Source organism: Vigna angularis, chromosome 4 (genome assembly GCF_016808095.1).
Source record: "Vigna angularis cultivar LongXiaoDou No.4 chromosome 4, ASM1680809v1, whole genome shotgun sequence".
Lineage (NCBI taxonomy): Eukaryota > Viridiplantae > Streptophyta > Magnoliopsida > Fabales > Fabaceae > Vigna > Vigna angularis.
Window position 1 is genome coordinate 24,789,347 of NC_068973.1, and position 21,540 is coordinate 24,810,886.

The window sequence follows — 21,540 nt, forward strand, 5'->3', positions numbered from 1 at the left end:
AAAAACATGAGTCAAAGCAGGTTTCTAAGTCAAAAAGGGTGCATTTAGTATCAAAATTACATGATGGATAACAGTATTTTAAACTGTTATCATAACCCCAAACTTAGAACGTTGCTTGTCCTCAAGCAAAAAATATTGTAACTTAGCTTTTCAGAACAATCACTACAATGACTCAACCTTTTTAAAAAACTTTTTCTTCCAGGACAAGAGATCACTTTTATCAACTCAGCATAAAGATGTCAGTCAAGATGTGCAGATGTCTTAATTCAATTAAAATTAATGTGATGCTCATATGTTTCAACAGATGCTATTCTTAAGAATGATCAATCAACCAAGCAGAGATGTAATCAGAAATTCAAAGAACTACTCTTCACCAAAGAAAGTGTTTCATTAAAGCACTCAAAAATGTATCACTCAAGCACTCAAAATTGTATAGTGAGGTGTTGGTGTTTCTTTCACTCTGCTATCACAATGTCACACAAATTAATTTTGCCTTTCATTTAACCAAAATCAAAACTCACAAGCATGTTTTTATCACAAGGGCTTTTCTTGGCTTGTAACTTGGTTGGGCTAAGAAGAAACATGGTTTTTCAAGAATGCAAAATCCTTGAGTTAAGAGAGATATTTATGAATTTAACAATTACATACAGGTTCTCTTTTCAAGAAGATCTTTTTCTTATTCCCAACCTTTTCCCTTGTAGTGAGTTTTTCTTTTTATTTTTTCTTTTCTCTTGATTTCTCTTTTTTCTTTTTCTTTGTGCTCACTGCTTATTTGTTTAGCAACCCCAAACTTGAACTTTTATCAATACCTCACAAATATTCTCAACTCAACTCAAGGTAAAGAATTTAAAACAGGGTTTTCAAAGCATGCTTAAGGCTAAAGGTTCAAAGGATGGAACAAACTGTTCTCTTTTTATTTGGAAAAATTCACGAGTAGGGTAAAAAAAATAAGGGATAACAAAAGATGGCCTTGATCATATGAAACCTGCAAACAAGTAGTTCAATCACAGAAAATTTGGGCAAAATCATTCATGCTTCCAAAGTAATAACAATTATTCACAACAACTCTGAAGCCCAAAACTCACATAACTCTCAAGTCCCAGAATTCAGAAAAACATCCTGCTCAGTATCTCAATTAAATTTTACCTCAAGCACCTGTTTCATACTTTTTTAGCCATCACCTGTATATCAACACATCATGCATCATCTCAACATCAATTAATACACTAGAATATCACAAAGCAATACCTATCACAAAACAATCACAATTGAATCAAAGCAGTGAAGTTCATTCAAGCAAAGTACAATAAATAAAAGAAAAAAATAAAACAGAAACAAAATACAATCAATCAAAACAATAAAACAAAAACAGAAAAATAAAATAAAAGTTTGGAAAACACTGGGTTGCCTCCCAGCAAGCGCTTCTTTAACGTCACTAGCTTGACCCAATCTTCATCATCATAGCATCCATCAGTAGATACTATCAGTAACATCCATTAGTAGATGTCTAGTCACCGTCCTCTTCTATAGCAAAATCCATCAGTAGATGCTATTATTCATCATGCTCATCATAGCAACATCCATCAGTAGATGTTGTAGAAGCATCCATCAGTAGATGTTGTCATTACTACCATCAGAAGCAGCATATAACCTAAAAAAAACTCACACACAAAAACAAAATCAAATTCAGACCACACAACTAAATAAAAAAAATAAAAAATTAAATAAAAAAATTAAATAAAACAAAATAAAAGATAAAAAAAATTCAGAGACTGGGTTGCCTCCCAGCAAGCGCTTCTTTAATGTCACTAGCTTGACACCATTAAGATCAATCTGGATCACCCAATTCCAACTTTAATCTTGGTGTTCTCCTTTCTGTGTCCACACCAACTTATCTTCAGCAGCTTCCTCTTTGTAGGCTTGACTTCAAGACCACCAATTTTTTTAAGTACAGATATGGGCATCAAGTTGATACTGGACCCTAAATCAATTAAGGCTTTCCCTCTTTCATGACTCCCAATAGTGCAGGGGATATTGAAACTTCCCGGATCTTTAGCTTTTAGAGGAAATGCCTTCTGCAAGATCATACTGCAATTGCTCTGTACCTCAATTATTTCCTCCTCTGAACTTTTTCTCTTTTTATTGAATTTCTTCAGGAAGTTAACATAACTGGGGACCTGTTGCAATGTCCTAGTCATAGGAATTGTAATCTCCACTTCCTAGAAGATTTCGATGGATTGCTTAAACTGTCTTTCCTTCTCCTCCCTATAATAACTCTTTGGGTAGGGAAGAGGTTTTTCATATAATTCTTTCTTTTCTTCCTTATCCTCTTCCTTTCCTTTTTTCTTTTCTTCTCTCTTACTCTCTTCTTTTTCTTTCTCTATATCTGTCTCTTTTTCACTCAAACTTTCTTTTTCTTTTCTCTCTATTTTTCTCTCATCTTCTTCCACTCTTTTTCTCTTTTCGTTTACCTCACTCTCTTCTTTTTCCTTCTTTTCCTCTACATCTTTCTCTTTTTCACTCACACTTTCTTCTTCTTTTCTCTCATCTAAAAACTTTCCACTCTTAGTGATAACGGTGTTGCACTCCTCTTTAGGTTTAACTTCCATATTGCCCCCAAGATCGTCCAGCTTCTGAATTATGTGATCAAGCTGGCTCCCTATCCTTGTGAATGTTGCTTGATTTCTTTTATGATGAGAATCAGACATCTACATTATCGGTTGAAGTGTGTCATCCATCTTAGCCCATCTTTCTAATACAGAGGGTTGTTGCTGCCATTGTTGTTGTGGTTCTCTATAAAATTGTTCGGCAGCATACCCAAATTGACTTTGATCCATGCTTGAGTGAGGTTCCTACCAGTGGTTGAAATTGCCTTGGTGGAATTGAGTGCCCATATAATTAATTTCTTGTCCGAATTGCATCCTGCAAACATTAGACACAAAATCCTAGAAAATACTGTTAGTACAAAAATAAAAATAAAAACAAAAGATATGAAAATAAAATAGAATAAAATAAAATCAAATAAAATCAAATAAAATAAAGTAAAATAAAATAAAGCCAAAATTAATTAAGAATCAGACAAATAAAATAGTTTAGACCGTGAGTCCCCGGCAACGGCACCAAAATCTTGTTGATGGATTGACAAGTGTACCAAATCACACAAGTAATATAAAAGGGTAAGACCAAGTATCGTATCCCAGAGGACTCTCGGCACTAAACAGTCGTGTGATAAATTAATTAATTAAGACTTAAAATAAACGAGATCATTGGTTTGTAATGCAAAAACATAAAATAAAATATGAATGCAAATTGATCAATAGTACAATAACACAGAGATGAACAAATGTTGTTTAATATGAGATGAATATGTTGTGGGGGTTAGATTTCACCAGGTTCCCTCTCATGTATATAAGAATTCTTCTTTATGCATTAATGTTAACGTCACTCACTAAAGTACTTAGAACCCAATCCCTTGACGCAATAAGCCTACCTTAATTCCTAGTTCGTGCAATTCCTAGCGTTCCTAGAAAATTAAGTCTGAAGATCAAGAGCTTAAGACGACCAAGTACTCATACCCTCATCCTTGAGAAATATTACCCTTGGGAGAATTCAACAAGAACCTGAATTGTAAGGAACCTCCCGGCACTCATGCAATTCATAAATCATGCAACTAAATGAGTTAAATAGAGCAAGCATTAAAACAGATGAATTCCCTAACAATTAATGAATAAAACATATATGATTAAGAATCAATTCAAATACATGAGAGTTCACAAGGTTACATCATTCCCCAACAACATAGAGAGTTTAGTTCCCCATGGACATAGATAAACTAGATGTACCATGGAAAAGCATGAGATAGTAAAACCCTAAGAGTAGAAGAGGAAGCTTCCGCCTCCAAATTCACCTTCAGAGAGTAAAAGAGTGTGTTGTTGTGTTGCTCCAGCCAGAGATACCAAACCTAGAGTGTCGGGATCCTTTAAATAGAGTCGAAAAAGAGTAGAAACAAGATGTGGTCCAAAACAGTCAAAACAGAGCAAAAACTGGGCCCAAAAAGGGGCGCCCCGGCGGTGGGCGTCGATTTCTAGCCGCCCAAGCCTCCACTGGGCGCCCAAGCTTCGTGGTTGACTTTTTTGGTTAATTTTCTACACTCTGGTTGACTTTTTTGCACTCTGGTTGACTTTTCTGCATTCCAACTATTTGGTACTTTAACTCTTCCTTCAAATCATTCTAATAGCCTACAAAATCAAGGGAATTTGGTGATAAAATCATCAAGTATAACCTCAACTCTCTTATTCACAAAACTAAAGCAAAAACATGAGTCAAAGCAAGTTTCTAAGTCAAAAAGGGTGCATTTAGTATCAAAATTACATCATAGATAACGGTATTTTAAATCGTTATCAAATAACCCTTTCTCCCCCGCGTACTAGGGAATGCGGTCCCGAAACCTCTTCCTCACTATGTACAGGGGACCTCGGATCCGTCTCCTGGTTGGACTCTTCAAGATACGATGACAACACTGAATTAGGAGAGGACAACTGATCATCACCACCCGGCGTGCCACCGCCACCTCTGCTCGACAACTCCAACGAAGACTCAACATGAACGATCACCATTTATTACCTGGGGAAAAAGAATACTCTGAAACCGGAAGTGAAAGAGGTGAGAAAAGATGAAATTCATAGCGTCCCACCCTTCTATTTATAGAATTTTTTTTGAAAATCGTTGACACATCTCCACTGTTAAAAATCACCATGATTAACGGTCTGGATGCGGTGACACTCCAACTGCTAGAGGCTCATACACGCGACACGTGTTTTCCCGCCCAAACCCTCTTTCAAAAATAGGCGGGCAGTGACATCACCGTGATTAATGGTCCAGGTGAGGCGATGCTTCAATTGCCCGAAGCTCACACACACGACACATGCTTTCCTGCTCGAGCCCTATTTCAAAATAGGTGGACGGTGAAAAGGACTCCAACACCGACGTTTCCAAATTTGAGGCGACTTAAAATCCAACACCAACTACATTGCTTAGGGCTTGGGGGTCCTATGTACCAGATAGGTCGGACGATCATAATGCCAAGGGGGTTGTCAATCTGGCCGGATAGCCCTAGAATTATCCTCGCTCTGACTGGACGGTCAAGAGCGAACGACTGGGAAAATTCTGTAGTTATCTATGCGAAGATTAAGGTAAGCAGCGATTAAAGCCATTGAGCCGAAATTGGGCAATGATTAACGTCTTGCTAATCCCAAGCTCATGGCGAAAACTATAAATACAGGTCAAAGGTAAGAGGTAGGTGGTTCGCATCTACTGTGCATTTATTACTGTCATATTGAATTACTGAACGGTATACATACTGACTTTGGCATCGAAGAACCTTTAACAGGTACACCTCCGGACGGAAGAGCGAGACAAGGGACCTTAGAGCGAGACCGAAAAGATAAAGATAGCAAATTGTGAAGGTGTTTGGTGACTCAACCTCACTACCAAAACAATTATATAAACTATATGAATTTTGGACTTGGCTTGGCATATGTTAGAAAGTCGTGTGTAATCTGTTTTGGAAATACTCTTTTAGCTCCTGATTTATCTTGTATCGTTAAAACTTCTATAGCAGAGTAGTATAATATTGAAAACATAATGAGTTTCCATTTGTGCATATAATTATAAATGAAAATGATGACAAGTTACGAAGCCTCAAGAAAAAAATGAGGAGATGAGATATATTCAGTTGTTGTAATAGCCTTGACAGAAATAAATGAATACAATCCAAGTGATGGGTATACTATTGCAGAGCTATGAAACTTCAAGGAAAAAAGAAAGACTACATTGAAAGAAGTTATCACTTATATTGTGAAACGTATCAAGCCAGCAAAAGGATTTTGTGTGGCTGATTAATGAACACATTACATTCGTGTCTTTGACCTTACTGAATGTGAATTATCTATGGAGTGATTGATCATGACATAAATAAGTTACACTATTTTATATTCAATCACTACATGAGTAGGTTTTTGCTTTTCTAGAAGTTGGCTATTTTGAACATCACTATTTATTGTAAATAATATTAGAACTAGAAAATAAAATGGTGCTCAATGCTTAGAATTGAGTATACCAGTTTTCTAAAAAACAGCTAGAAAAAATGCTGGTATATGCATGTTTCAGTTTAGTTAATGTATCTAAAATTTGAATGAATGTCTTTGCAAGGAGTACAAATGCTGATATATCAATGGGTTGAATGAGCATTTGAAGCAAGCTTCTGACATAATCGTTAAATGTGATAATTTTTCATCAATAATGGATTTTAGCATATGTAATCTGATAGACAAAGTTTCCTAAATATAAAACTATAAATCGATTTAGGTTGTTTGTGCTGATTTTATGCCTTATCGGTTAATCAACATATATAAACCTTTTTTTAAAAAAAATACGTAGATTTAGTTTATCTTTCTAACTATAAATCATATTAGTTGATAATCGACAAAAATTAAATCATTGTAGTTTTTTATTTTTTTAAATTTTAGAATAAATTTCATCAATATTTAACAACAGGTGTTGAGATTGTTGATAAGGGGAGCACTGGTTTAGCTGAACCCACAATCTCAGTGATATCTGTGTTTTTGATAATGACAACACATAATTAATAACACATAAGTATTTTGTGTTACATGTTATGTGCTTAATTGTTATAATTTTTTTGCATACTGTCACAAATCTGTATAAGCATATTTGTGAACATGATTGTGTTTTTCATTGCATATCACTATGTTTAATATGTGATTTTATATGTGTATGCATGACATATGTTTTTGGAAATGGAAAACCACAAGCACTTTGGTTGAACTTGAATGTGTAGCAAAACAACAGTTTTAAGTCGATTACACACTAGTGCAGAAAGGGCTTTAGATGTCTGTTATTTTGGGCTTTTAACGTCTGATCCCGATCCGACGTCTTTGTGGGTGACGTTAATGGGACGTCAGACTCTACAGGTCTGACGTCTTTATAGACGTCGAACATGGCATTAACATACGTCTAAGGGCTCTATAGACGTCAGACATGGCATTAACCGACGTCTACTGCAGCTTGTGTCTTTGGGTAGCGTAGTAGCACCTTCTTCCTTTGCTAGTTTCCTCATAAGAAATGGTTGTGTCTTTTGGACCTCTTATGGCATTTCAACCGAAAATTGAATCTGGGTCCTTGCCTAGTTCCATTCCAATCGACAATGAAAACGAATACGGTGACATGAGAACTAGGCAATGACCCAGGTTCGGTTTTGGGTTGAAATGCTATAAGACATCCAAAAGACGCAAGCTTTCCTTACGAGGAAACTAGCAAAGGGAGAATGTGTTACTATGCTACCCAAAGACACGAGAAAAACTGCACCAAAACACAACGAAAACTCATTTTAATTGGTTCAAATGAAAGATAATCCATCAAAGACTAATTTAATTGGAGTAAAAGTAAGTTTAAACGGTTCAAAAGAGAAAAAACGCACCCGAAAATGCAATGTCGCGGAGAGAAAAGGCGAGAAGGAAGACGATAAAGTGCGCGTAACCGCGAGTTCGATTTTTGATTTAACAAGAACCAAGATGTCGGACACAGAGGGCCCCGACGTCTATTCTCGCCTAATATGACGTTCAAAACAACTTTTCACCTACCTTGTTAGGCCATTTAGACGTCGAATGGCAGGATCAAACGTCTATATGGCGGAAAAAACAACTTTTCACCTACTTGTCAGGCATATAGACTTCAGTGACAAGGGGGCCGACGTTTATAATCGTATATAGACGTCGGGATGGCGGAATCAAACGTCTATATGGCGGAAAAAAGAACTTTTCATCTACCTGTCACATATATACACGTCTGTTAGGAGGGGCACCGACGTCTATAATGTTATAGACGTCGGTGCCCCTTTAACAGACGTCTATGTGTCCAACTTATTTACGAAAAGGCCACTAGTCAATAATTTACGTTGGTTATTTTGTGGTCCGACGTCTACAAGGTGACGTTAAAGGCCAATTCTGCACTAGTGACATTATGGGATGCATCGATTAAAACTCGTGTGTTTGCATAAAATTTTATCAAGTGTGTTGTGAGTTATTTTGAAGAGAAAAGTTTTGTCTTAATCTACTGCATGCAATTTTTATTTGACTAAGTTGGTTGTTATTTTGAAAACTGGTTGAATGCTTGACATAATTGTTTTAATGGTCATATTTTTAAATATATTGACCAAGCATTTATTGTGAGTCGATTGTATTAAATGTGCATTCAATTAATGAGCTTGACTGATGTTAATCTATTATAACTGCAAGATGTATTCGACTACATTAGTAGCTAAATCGATTAAAATGCGTTTGATGCGTGTATTACTATAAATTGACGTTGATTTGAATTCTGTAAGAACTTTTGTGCATTTGACACTTTCATATCTTTTATAGAATGATGTGTGATCTAAAAAAGAAAGGAAAAGCTCCAAGAACCAAGATTGACCGTGGTGATCAAAGACTTGAGGTTTCTTGAGAAGCAAGGCTTGCTGATTTGAACGTCTGATCAATCTGCACAACTGGGTGTATTATGCGCGATCAGGATTTGCAATCTTTGAAGATTAGCTTGGATTCCCTGCGGTGTTTGCAGGAAGAAGAATGATGTTCTTGACTTTGAGGGTGCCTCAAAGGGATAGACAGCAGATGAGGGTGTTCTTACTGCTGGTCTTGTTTGTTTGTAGCCTATATTTAGATTAGAGGGTTAGAGAGGTGTTTTACACTTTTGATGTGAGGTCTCTGTAAAAAATTTGTTGTAAAAACCTTGATCTTTATAGTGCATTTGCTTCCCATGGTGGGAAGGACACTGGATGTAGGCAGGTTGGTCGAACCAATATAAAAATCAGCGTTTGAATTCTCTGATCCCTACACTCCTGCAATGCATATCTTTTAACTTGCGATTCAAGAAAAGTGTAAAAGCATCTTATTTTGTGAAATAGATTTTGAAAGCTTATATTTTTACACTTCACCAATTCAGCCCCCCTCCCCTTTCTTGGTGTGAGAAACTAAGCCATTCTATTTTAACAATAGGACTTTGAACTAAGTTACAAAGAAAAATAATACTTTAACACAATTTTTTTACAGATACTATCATTTCTTCTTTTTTTCTTTTTTTCTTTCTTAAAAAAATATAAAAATTTGCTTTATATTTAAATGTTTCTTTCATTTTAAATGATTATTTGATTTATTTATTTACCACAGGCCAAATAACTGGAGACCTAAGGCAAAAGTTTTGCACAGCGAGGTCAACACAAGTCATGACATTTTATGAGTGAATTTTTTTAATAATTATTGGATTTACAAGTCATGTTCAACCAATGATGACCACATTTTCCTACATCCCCAAGGAGCCATTTTTTCTAGAACTCTTGGTGTAAAAACTGCATTAGTAGCAAAGACCAAGTAAGTGGAGAGTTTAGGAAAAAGTTTTGCATAGACAGGTCAACTTTGAAATTGCCACTGATTTTGAAGTGCAAAATTTTTTAACACTTATTTCACATACAAGTGATGTCTAGCCAATGATTATGACATTTATATCGAACTCTATCCCCAAGTTACCATTTTTTCTAGAACTCTTAGTGCAGAAACTACATTGGTAGTAAAAGATAAATAAGTAGGGAGTTTAGACAAATGTTTTGCACATGCATCTCAACTTTGAAAATGACATTGATTTTGAAGTGCAAATTTTTTTTTAAGACTTATTTTACATACAAGTGATGTCTAGTAAATGATTATGACATTTATATCGAACTTTATCTCCAAGTTACGATTCTTTTCTAGAACTTTAACTGCATAACTTAAAAATTAGACGCTATGGAAGCAATGAAGATAAGATGCAACAATTGTTAAAACCTATGGGGCCACACATCACAATGCAATGGTTGATCATCTCCTTGGTTTTGATTGTTTCTTTTGTTTCTTATATTGTTCATATAGTTGTAGTGATAATGCAGTCCTGTCCAGCTCTTTTCTCAATAATCGTTTTATAAATGCAACAGTCTTTTGCATGTCATGTTGCTTATCATCACACAACATTATCTCGAAGCTTTGGCCAAAACCTTTCCTTGATCTCTGTTTCATAAATATAAAGCAGGAACAGAACAAGTTAAAAAATAAAAATCAAACTGGAAAATTTGCTAATGAGGTGTATGTCTTTGTACACACATTAAAATTGAAACAAGGAATACAAATTTGAAAAGATTAAAACAAAATTCAACAAGACTTTATGTTTCCATTCCATGCTTTCTTTGGATGCTCATTTGTGTGTCCGCATCAAGCATATATGGAATAAGATTAGTTTTTCAACAAAAATATATATCAAAAGAACTAACTGATTCTAAAAGCACACGAAGTTAGGTGAAAGCATGATAATAATTTTTATTTCCATTTCTCTAATATATGCATTCATGACAAGGCCCCTAGGGCTTTAGGTGCCAATATATGCAAGCAAACTCTACCTTGGACTAAAACTATAATTGAATTAGAAAAATGAGGGTAGATAAGACTGAATTCCTAGCCAAAACTGATCCTTTGGTTCAAAGCACCTATCCATTTTGTCTTGCAAAAGTGTTTAAGGACTAACTGCATACAAAAATATGATTTCTATTTAAATACATAAAAACCCTAAATCTATGAAGAACTTCACTCTATTGACCAAGTCCCTCAATTACACTACACCAAATAATGTTAAAAATATCCCAATAAGACTCATAAAACAAAAAAAACCCCTAAATGCTAAAAAAATTTATAAAACAACTCAAACCCATCGAACAACAACAAAGGATTGGTGAAAGGAATGGCGGAACGGTAGCGGAACGACGGAAAGGTGGCACTTTCGGTGGCCGTTGTTCTTCCAAATAGCGGAACGACAACAAAAAATGCTTTGATGAATGGCGGCGGTCCGTTGAACGGTCGAAACTCCATCAAAGGAAAGTTCTGCTCACGTGACGCTTCTGTTGGGTGCTCCTTCTCTCTAGGATTCTCTTGAAGCCAATGAATTCACTTTTTAATTTCTCTATCATATATAAATGTTTAATATATATATATATCATGTATTCTAATCTAGTTTAACTTTTTGTTATGTCAATTAACTATTTATTGGTCTAGTGGAAAATAAAAGTGATCACAAACCATTTATACATTCAATAAATTCTATCAGTTATCCAAATAAATAAATAAGATTTTGTCTTGAATAAGACTATTTAACATGTCTATAAAAAGAATCATAATTTGTCCAAAAAAATAATATATATCAGTCTTATCCAACTAATTCATAACATGTTTACGGGAAAGAAAACTATAATTTAACATAGGAAAAGATAGAACCCAATTAGTTAAAATGTATATAATAATACATAAACAAACATAGTAAAAGTACAAAATATTTATTATTTCAAATAAATTTATGTTACACATTATTCTAAACTTTGATATTTTAATTATATTGACACTTGAAAATTCATCAATTAATTGGCATTATATAAAAAATATTAAAATATAAAAGAAAAAAAAATAAATACAAAGATCACACTAAACTAAAAAATTATATTATGAAACACAAGTAAATTATATATCATGAAAAAAAAATATAAAATTAAAATAAAATATTAAACCATTTATACGATTCTTCATAAGTAAAAGCCAGATTAGTTAACTTATCAATTATAATAATTTTTTTTATAAAATAAAATATGAAAAACTTTAAACTGCGTATATTTTCATATAAATGCAAGCACATACATCATTTTCTTCTAAAACTTGAAGAAATTACTGATATAAAAAACCACTAATTGATCAAACTATTCAGTAACCAAAGTCTTTAAATGTTCTCGTTTAAACATACTTCAAAACATAAATGACTTTCATAAACTTAACGTAAATAGAAGTTTTCACTCCTAAAAAAGGTGAAAAATTATTTATATATTCATCCTAAGTTTATAGATATCAACACATCACCATATTTATTCTTTTTCGTTTTTTATATACATTTTTTCTTTAACTAACATGTACTATCAACCATTGTATCTACTTCTTATGCATGTTTAATTCATAACACAAAAACTTCAAATAGATTAATGTTTCAGATAGGGTTGAGATCCTTTACTCAAATTATTCAAAGTTGTCCACTCCATCATCCAAGTTATGTTGTTCTCTCTTCTTCTTGTCCTAGTCGTGAGGAAGGGTGCCTGCAAAAGACAATCTGACGCTCAAGTCAGTGACTTTGCGTAATAATCTTGTAATAAAGATTAGTAATTAGATTAATTACCTCAGACATATATTTATAAATATTATAATGAGCTTACCATTAGGTTTGACTCATTAATCACCAATAAATAACTATTATTCTACTTAACTACCCATTAATTGTTATTATTACCCAAATTAATTATCACTTAATGACTTTTCTTGATACGTAGGGACCAAGCATGATGACACACCAAGGTCCAATCACTCGAAGGATGGTTAAAAAGCTCCAAGAGGACCTTGAAGATTCCTTTCCAGAAGGTCAAGAGTTCTTTGCATGCTTTGAGTGGAATCCAGGAGCCCAATCAGATGATCCAGAATAGCCCAAACAAGCACACGGGGAAGGATAGAAGAAGTCCAAGCAAAGAGGCTGAGTGCCAACGTGTTTGTTGTTGCTTTTATACACATGTATTTTGTTCAAGCTTCTATATTTTCAGCACATTTCATGCTTTGTCACGTGGGCTATGATCCACAAATTATGGCTTTCATCAGCACCGTACAAGGCTAGGTGAATCTCCTATAAATTCACCTTAGCCTTACTTGTAATTCCACTTTTGGAATATATGAGAATTTCTGCTGATGCAATTTCCAGACACTCTGCAACCGAGAGTCATTCCTTTGCTTATTCATTCACCCCTATAGCTTCCTTCCTTGAATGGAAGGTCGTCTAAGCTGTAGCCATCTCACCAAAGCACTACCTCCATTCCAAACAGCCACCACATCACACCTACTCCGCTGCCAGTTGTCGTTTTCTTCCACTGATTCAGTTTTCACTATGGTCTCTACTGTTTCCACATATGGATGAAGCTATCAAGTGGTATTCAGAGCCATGGCATTCTTCCATCCAACTAAGTCCAGTTGTTTGGTTTTCCTTCACTGTCATTTTGTTCCTTTATCTGTTTTGATTTGAACGTGTCCTGTCCATTAAATCACCCATTTCTGGTTGCTGTTTTTAAGTTCTGTTGAGTCTGTGTTTTTCCAGCTTTTATTGCTTTATTCGTATTATCATTTTCAATCGGCCCATTTCAGTGTTTGAGTCATTTTGTTTATCATTTCTGTTCTGTAATGTCAAGTAATGTGCATTGTTATGCTTTGTTTCATTTGTCAATTAAATCTGATGTAATGAGCTGCAATTTAATTTGCTGTGAGTCAATTGAATTCTGATTGGAAGTAAACTCTGTCCATCATCAAAGAGCTATGAAATTCGTTTGAATGAGCTTGATGGCAAATGTACAATCAGATCTTGTTGGGTCATTTTTGTGTTTTAAATCTGGTTTGAGCATTTAGATCTTTGCCAACCATCCAATACGTTTTTCTGCTACTTTGAGCAACTTTCAATTGTTGTCTTGGAGTCATTTTCATTGTCCAAAAGTTGTTTGAAACTCTGCCTTAAAATTTGGATACTAGAGTTGCTTATTTTGCAATGCACATTAACTGGATATGCCAAATTGTGTTGTAAGTTGAATCTGCCAAGAAAAACCATTCAAACAAGTTTATATTCATTAATTAAACATGTTTGTGCAAAACTAATTCGAACATAAACAGTTCTGTACATTTTCACTATCTCACTCATCCAATTTTAAGCACATTTTTGGCCAAAACTAGTTGTTGCAGCAAATTTTATCAACACTGAATTGGTGAATTAGTTATTGTTTGAGGGTTGTAGCAAAAGCTTAGGTCCATATAAAAGAATTCAAAACATTCAAAAGAGTTTGGAATGAAATTAAGAAGCTAACTGGACCAGTGCAACCAATTTCGAAAACTGAAATACCAAAGTCAGATTTTTGCACCAAACTCAAATGTCTGTGGCATTTTCACAAACAGTTTGTATCATCTGCATTGCACCCCTGATTTGAGCTCCACTTCAACTTGTGTTCTTTTCTTGCTTTCTTAATCCACTCTAGAACTAATCATAGGATCATCTTGAGGTGCCTCCTTGTTTGCTACCCGATTAATTGCTTGATTTTGGATTTCTTGGCCATCCTACACACAACCTGTTTGATAAAAGAACTTGTGTTGCTATCACTTTGATTGCAAACTCTGGCAGCATTACAGCGTTGTACTGGCTTTAAATTGTGTTGTTGTGATATGTGTAAGGTCCTTTGTGTAGGTGCAATATAGCTCAAACTCCTATACATCCAATGTAGCATCATAGGAAGTGGAGTGGATGAAGAATCAAGCATGTGATTTAGCTCTAGTGCAGTTTTTGTTCACGGCTAGATTTGCAAAATTTGAGAGCTTTGTGCAGCAGCAGAATACACCAGTGGCAGCTGTGAGATTCGTTTAAACTAGCCTAGTTCTTTTGTTTTGAGAAGCCAAAGCTGCATTACTACATTTTCTTTTCCATTTTTGTGTACCTTGTACTTGTTCCCTCATTTCAATTCTTTGTAATTGGCCATTAAGCAAGTGACCTTGAAGAATTCTCAAGTGTTCTTCCATCACTTGCAAACTTTGAGTTTTTTTTTTATTTTCTCCTTAACATGGGTAGACAGTGAGTGTGTCTTGGATCCAAAGTTCCAAACCTCACTTAGGAGCTCTCATTTCTTTCAATTCTTGCAAGCGCATAGGCAAAATCTTAGACTCCGAACTTAGAGTCTAAGTTTTTTTTTCTTTGCTTAAGTAACTCACATTCTTGTGATCTTAAAAGTAATTTTGAGTTACATTAACTAAGTAAGTAACCTAGAACACTTTTGGCAAGGCAAGACTTGGTATTTAAGCAACCCTAGTGGTTCACCTCTCTTACCTAGAATTTGTTTTTTGGTGAAAGCTAATTTTTTTTAACACAAGAAAACTTTTATAATAACAAGATGTCTAGACGTCATTCTCAGAGAATTAGTGACTCTGAGGAACAAACTACTCTCAATGACATTGCAAAACAACTCAGAGAGCTAACTCAGTGGAGAATTGATACTGATAGAAAAATTGAACATGCGCAACAAGATAGAGAAAGACAAATTACCATCCTTCAAGATGAGTTGACAATCATGAGAGATGAGCAAAGTCGAGCTAAAGGAAGTAGGAGTTGGGAGTCCAACCATGAGAGAGAAGGTTTCCGAGTAGGAGACTACTATGAAGAACATTCTTCTTCAAGAAGGCATAGGCGAGAACCTCACGAACCCCCTCCTCCTAGGGAAGTCAACATTAATTTGCTTCATTTTTATGGAAAAGATGATGTAGAAGCCTTTCTAGATTGGGAAATGAAGGTGGAGCAACTTTTTTCTTGCCACCAAATTAGTGGAGAAAGAAAAGTTCCTTTGGCTACCCTCAGCTTTCAAGGGTATGCCATGTATTGGTGGACTGCCATAGTTGAGGAGAGACGGCGCCACAATAACCCTCCAATACAATATTGGAATGATTTGATAAATGCCCTTAGGAGGAGACATATTCTCTCCTATTACCATAGAGAACTCATGGATAAGCTCCAAAGATTACAACAAAAATATATGTCTGTGGAACAATATAAACAAAAGATGGAGCTATACATGTTAAGGGCAAAAATTGAAGAAACAGATGAACTCACAATGGCCAGATTTTTTAGTAGGCTCAATTTTGAAATTAGAGATCGGGTTGAACTACTACCTTATATAAATTTGGATAGTCTTGTTCAAATGTGTATCAAGGTAGAACAACAAATTTTGCAAAAAACTTCTACTAAAAGGTTTCAATCCCCCTTTGAACAAAAAATTGTTAAAGACAAATAGCCCCTCAAACCTCTAGCCAAGATAGTTGAAAAACCCAAACAAGAATCCTCTTCACACACTCGCACTAGTGAGATAAAGTTTTTTAAATGTTTGGGTAGGGGTCATATCCCTGCTCAATGTCCTACCAAAAGAACAATCATCTTAAGAGGTAGTGACATCTATAGCAGTGAAAGTGAATCCCCCACCAGTGAGAGTGAGAATGAGCAAACAGAAAAAGAGGAAGCATTTGTTGAAGAGGGTCAACTTCTCATGGTGAGAAGGGTGCTTAGTAGTCAACCAAGCCCAGAACACTTATCACAAAGAGAGAACATCTTTCATACAAGATGTCTAATTCAAGAAAAAACTTGTTCTCTCATTATTGATAGTCGATCTTGCTGCAATTGTTGTAGCACAGGCTGGTTGAAAAACTAAATCTTGTTGTGATACCCCATCCAAAACCTTACAAACTTCATTGGCTAAATGAAGATGGGGATATAACAGTTAAGAATCAAGTTAAATTGGAAATTTCTATTGGGAACTTCAAAGATGAAGTTATTTGTGATATAGTTCCCATGGAAGCTTGCCATGTGCTATTGGGGAGACCATGGCAATTTGTTCATAACACTACCCACCATGGTCTCACCAATATCATAACTATGCACAAGGATGACAAGAAATTTGTGCTTCATCCTTTGTCACCTACCCAGGTGGCCAAAGATCAAGCATAAATGAAGCTCAATAGAGAGCAAGAAAAAGAAGCAAAAAAAAAAAAGTCAAAAAAAAGAGAGAAGAGTGATCCTTAGGGATGAAAAAGAGGAGTGGGAGCATAGTGTTCCCTCCCACAAGGTCACTCAACATGAAGTCCTTTTGAATAAAAAGACTTTAGAAAATACTCTTCATGTTGAGAAACCTTCATACGTGCTCTTGTGTCAAGGAACACTTACTTGTACATCTAGTAAGTCTCGAACTTCTACTCTTTCTCTTTCAATCCAATAACTTTTACAAGAATTTAATGATATATTTCCCAAAGAAATTCCAATTGGGCTTCCACTCTTAAGGGGAATAGAGCATCAAATTGACTTTGTACCTGGGGCAACTCTTCCTAATAGGCCTGCCTATAGGACTAACCCCCAAGAGACAAAAGAGATTGAGTCACAAGTCCAAGACTTGTTGGATAAGGGCTGGGTTCAAAAGAGCTTAAGCCTATGTGATGTGCATGTGTTGTTGGTGCCCAAGAAAGATGGAAAATGGCACATGTGTTGTGATTGTAGGGCTATCAACAACATCACAATAAAATATAGACATCCCATCCCTAGGCTTGATGATATGTTAGATGAATTGAATGGAGCCCAAATATTTTCCAAAATAGATCTCAAAAGCGGATATCACCAAATCAAAATCAAAGAAGGTGATGAGTGGAAAACTGCTTTTAAGACTAAGTTTGGACTATATGAGTGGCTAGTGATGCCTTTTGGCCTTACTAATGCTCCAAGCACATTCATGCGACTTATGAGCCATGTCTTAAGGGATTGCATTGGGAAGTTTGTAGTTGTTTATTTTGATGGCATTCTAGTGTATAGTCAAAATTTACAAAACCATGAAAAACATTTGAGAGTTGTCTTGATAATTCTTAGAACCAATCAATTGTTTGCAAATATTGACAAATGCACCTTCTATGTTGATAGTGTCATCTTTCTGGGTTTTGTAGTCAATAATAATGGGGTCCATGTTGACCCTGAGAAAATAAAGGCCATCCAAGATTGGCCACCCCCAAAGAATGTAGGAGAAGTAAGGAGCTTCCATGGTTTGGCAAGCTTTTATAGAAGATTTGTTCCTAACTTCTCTATTGTTGCATCACCTCTCAATGAGTTGGTGAAAAAGGATGTTACATTCCATTGGGGAGAAAAACAACAAAAAGCCTTTGAGCTACTCAAAGAGAAGCTTACTTAAGCACCCATTCTAGCTCTACCCAATTTTTCTAAAACTTTTGAGCTAGAATGTGATGCTTCTGGTCTTGGCATAGGTGCTGTGTTATTACAAGAAGGTCGCCCCATTGCTTACTTTAATGAAAAATTTCATGGGGCCACTTGTAATTACCCCACCTATGATAAAGAGCTCTATGCTCTTGTGAGGGCTCTTCAAACTTGGGAACATTACCTTGTTTCTAAAGAGTTTATCATTCATAATGATCATGAATCACTCAAGTATTTGAAGAGCCAACACAAGTTGCAAAAGAGACATGCTAAGTGGTTAGAATTTATTGAACAATTCTCCTATGTTATCAAATACAAGAAAGGGAAGTCTAATATTGTGGCAGACGCTTTATCCAGACGAAATAATCTTTTGGCCACATTAGGAGCTCAAATTCTTGGCTTTGATAACATAATTGAATTGTACACTCAAGATCCTGAGTTCTCCCAAATTTATGAAGATTGCCTAAACAAGGCTCAAGGAGGTTTTTATGTGAAAGAGGGGTATCTTTTCAAAGAAGGAAAAATCTGTATACCCCAAGGATCACATAAAAAGCTCCTTGTCAAGGAAATGCATGAGGGAAGATTAATGGGGCACTTTGGGGTAGAGAAAACTCTTGGCATGTTAAAAGAAAAATTCTTTTGGCCTCACATGAGGAAAGACGTCCAAAGACATTGCTACAAGTGATCACTTGTTTAGAATCAAAATCTAAAGCAATGCCTTATGGACTCTATACTCCTTTAAATGTTGCTTCAACCCCTTGGGAAGAAATTAGCATGGATTTTGTCCTAGGACTCCCAAGAACTTCAAGGGGTTTTGATTCTATCTTTGTGGTAGTGGATCGTTTTAGTAAAATGGCTCATTTCATACCTTGCCACAAAGTAGATGATGCAAGCAACATTGCTAAGATATTCTTTAGAGATGTGGTCAAACTTCATGGACTCCCTCGAGTTATCATTTCTGATAGAGATACAAAATTTCTTAGTCACTTTTGGAGGACCTTATGGTCTAGATTAGGGACTAAGCTTTCTTTTTCTACTACTTGTCATCCCCAAACAGATGGCCAAACTAAAGTAGTAAATAGATCTCTATCAACCTTATTGAAAGTAGTTCTAAAAGGAAACCACAAATCTTGGGATGAAAATCTTCCTCATGTAGGGTTTGCCTACAATAGAGTAGTTCATGGAACTACTAAAATCTCTTGTTTTGAGGTTGTTTACGAATTCAACCCTTTAACACCTTTGGATTTAATACCGCTTCCTAAATCATTTGACTTTGTTCATCAAGAAAGGGTATCTAAATCTAAGTTTATTAAAGAATTATATCAAAGGGTTAGAAACCAAATTCAACAACAAAATGAGAGATATGCCAAGATCTACAATAAAGGAAAAAAAGAGATGATCTTCAATGAAGGTGATCTAGTTTGGATTCATCTTAGATAAGAAAGAATTCCACATCTAAGAAAGTCCAAACTCAATCCTAGAGGAGATGGTCCTTTTAAAGTTTTGCGGAGGATTAATAACAATGGTTATTAGATAGATCTTCCGCTCGAATATGGCGTCCACTCTACCTTTAATGTATCTGACCTTAAACCTTTTGCAGGATATGCCACTGATGATGAAGATCCTCTGGATTTGAGGATAAATCCTTCCCAAGGGGGAGGACATGATACGTGGGGACGAAGCACGATGACACACCAAGGTCCAATCACTCGAAGGATGGTCAAAAAGCTCCAAGAGAACCTTGAAGATTCCTTTCCGGAAGGTCAAGAGTTCTTTGCATGCTTTGAGTGGAATCCAGGAGCCTAATCAGATGATCCCGAATGGCCCAAACCAGCACACGGGGAAGGATAGAAGAAGTCCAAGCAAAGAGGCTGAGTGTCAACGTGTTTGTTGTTGCTTTTATGCACGTGTATTTTGTGCAAGCTTCTATATTTTCAACACATTTCATGCTTTGCCACGTGGGCTATGATCCACAAATTATGGCTTTCATCAGTACCGTACAAGGCTAGGTGAATCTCCTATAAATTCACCTTAGCCTTACTTGTAATTCCACTTTTGGAATATATGAGAATTTTTGCTGATGCAATTTCCAGTGATGTTCTCTGCCACCGAGAGTCATTCCTTTGCTTATTCATTCACCCCTATAGCTTCCTTCCTTGAATGGAAGGTCGTCTGAGCTGTAGTCATCTCACCAAAGCACTACCTCCATTCCAAACAGCCACCACATCACACCTACTTCGCTGCTAGTTGCCGTTTTCTTCCACTGATTCAATTTTCACGATGGTCTCTGGTAATTCCACATCTAGACGAAGCTATCAGTTCTGGACCGATCATTTCCTTGCTGGATGGTGGACCGCTCGGTCCTTGGCTGACTGGGTGGTCATACAATACAAAAGTCCCCCAAGCTCAAATAAGCTCTTTATTGGAAGATGTGCCTAGGGATTATTATGATCTTAAGAGAGGCTGCTCACGTTGTATTAAAGAGTTTATTTTCGATGCACTTTAGATCTTCATTCCTCTCTACACCGAGCGGCGGATGCTAGGAGTTACAAAAACGTTTCCTAGGTCGAAGAGGCTCAAGTGAGAGCTACAGAAGTGTTCCTCACCGAACGACAAACTCTAGGAGCTACGCAAGCGTTCCCTAGGTCGAAGAGGCTCAGGTAAGAGCTATGGAAGTATTCCTCACCGTGTGGCAGACACTAGGAGCTATGGAAGCATGGTGAGAGCTACGAAAGTGTTCCTCACCGAGCGACAGATGCTAGGAGTTACGTAAATGATCAGAAAAAATGTTAGACAAACAGACTTTAACACATTTATGACGTTAAACAATTAATATTAATGTATTTTATTTTATAAGGCTAGACGACTGGGCAAGCGAGACCGTTCGGTTTTTAGTTGAACGTTTAAAGATAAAAAATGAGATATTCATATTAAGATGTGTCATGGCTTGGACATTAGTGCCTAATGCCTTGTGACCTACAGAAGAACTGAGGAGGACGTTAACCATGACTTGTATGGAGGTTCACCTATGCTAATAATATTGGATTGTCGATAACCTCTTCAAGCAGGCAAGTATCATATCATCAAGATTATCATGCTTCGTTGCCCAATAAAAGAGCAACTTATAAGAAGAGATCACGACGACCTATATTGGATGATGTTGAATCTTTGAAGCCCGAGTTTAAACGCCGGGTGGAAAAATTAAAAGACTTGCATGTAAAAGATTCATTGCCCAAGGAAAATGGCTTCAATAAGGCTTTGCAAAGTTCTGTAAATTCATCTTTGGAGTGGCCGATTGTCACTAAAAGTTATAACTTGAGTGTGGATTTAAAACGGCCTTCTGGCTTCAGCTCACACTCTTCATGGAATTATAATAGTATGTCATTATCAGATTCCAGGCCTATTGATAAGTAGTTTCAGAAACTATCTCTTAGTCTACCTGCTCCAGATAAGGAGACTTTGTCCAAACACTCATTTTTAGGACCAAATGGCCTTCGCGGTCACTAGCTTGGACCTAGTGCAGAAATAAAGGTTCAATATCCAAGCAGTGATCTCGCACACATGAATGATTCAAGCCTGAATCCAACTGGGTCGTATGAC

At 36.0% G+C, this 21,540-nt stretch overlaps 2 protein-coding genes across 2 annotated transcripts; one reads left to right on the plus strand and one right to left on the minus strand.

The window, feature by feature from the left end:
* Nucleotides 1-1,838: 1,838 nt before the first annotated feature.
* On the minus strand, nt 1,839-4,616 carry LOC108330355 (uncharacterized). Its single transcript, XM_017564842.1, has 2 exons — nt 4,428-4,616; nt 1,839-2,177 (listed from the first exon to the last, which is right to left on the minus strand). Exons 1-2 carry the CDS (start codon nt 4,614-4,616, stop codon nt 1,839-1,841), a joined length of 528 nt encoding a protein of 175 aa, XP_017420331.1.
* Nucleotides 4,617-15,094: 10,478 nt separating this feature from the next.
* On the plus strand, nt 15,095-16,695 carry LOC108330354 (uncharacterized). Its single transcript, XM_052876481.1, has 3 exons — nt 15,095-15,945; nt 16,087-16,240; nt 16,378-16,695. The coding sequence occupies exons 1-3, from the start codon at nt 15,095-15,097 to the stop codon at nt 16,693-16,695; spliced, it is 1,323 nt and encodes a 440-aa protein (XP_052732441.1).
* The last annotated feature ends 4,845 nt before the right edge of the window (nt 16,696-21,540 follow it).

What these genes read in the sequence shown, in the direction of transcription:
- LOC108330355 (XM_017564842.1), bottom strand. Translation starts at nt 4,616, where the DNA reads ATGGTGATCGTTCATGTTGAGTCTTCGTTGGAGTTGTCGAGCAGAGGT. An exon ending in TTTCGGGACCGCATTCCCTA is followed by an intron (nt 2,178 to 4,427) that starts GTACGCGGGGGA and finishes ACATTGCAACAG; the next exon opens with GTCCCCAGTTATGTTAACTT.
- LOC108330354 (XM_052876481.1), top strand. Translation starts at nt 15,095, where the DNA reads ATGTCTAGACGTCATTCTCAGAGAATTAGTGACTCTGAGGAACAAACT. An exon ending in CAAAAAACTTCTACTAAAAG is followed by an intron (nt 15,946 to 16,086) that starts GTTTCAATCCCC and finishes ATGTTTGGGTAG; the next exon opens with GGGTCATATCCCTGCTCAAT. An exon ending in AAGAGGGTCAACTTCTCATG is followed by an intron (nt 16,241 to 16,377) that starts GTGAGAAGGGTG and finishes CAATTGTTGTAG; the next exon opens with CACAGGCTGGTTGAAAAACT.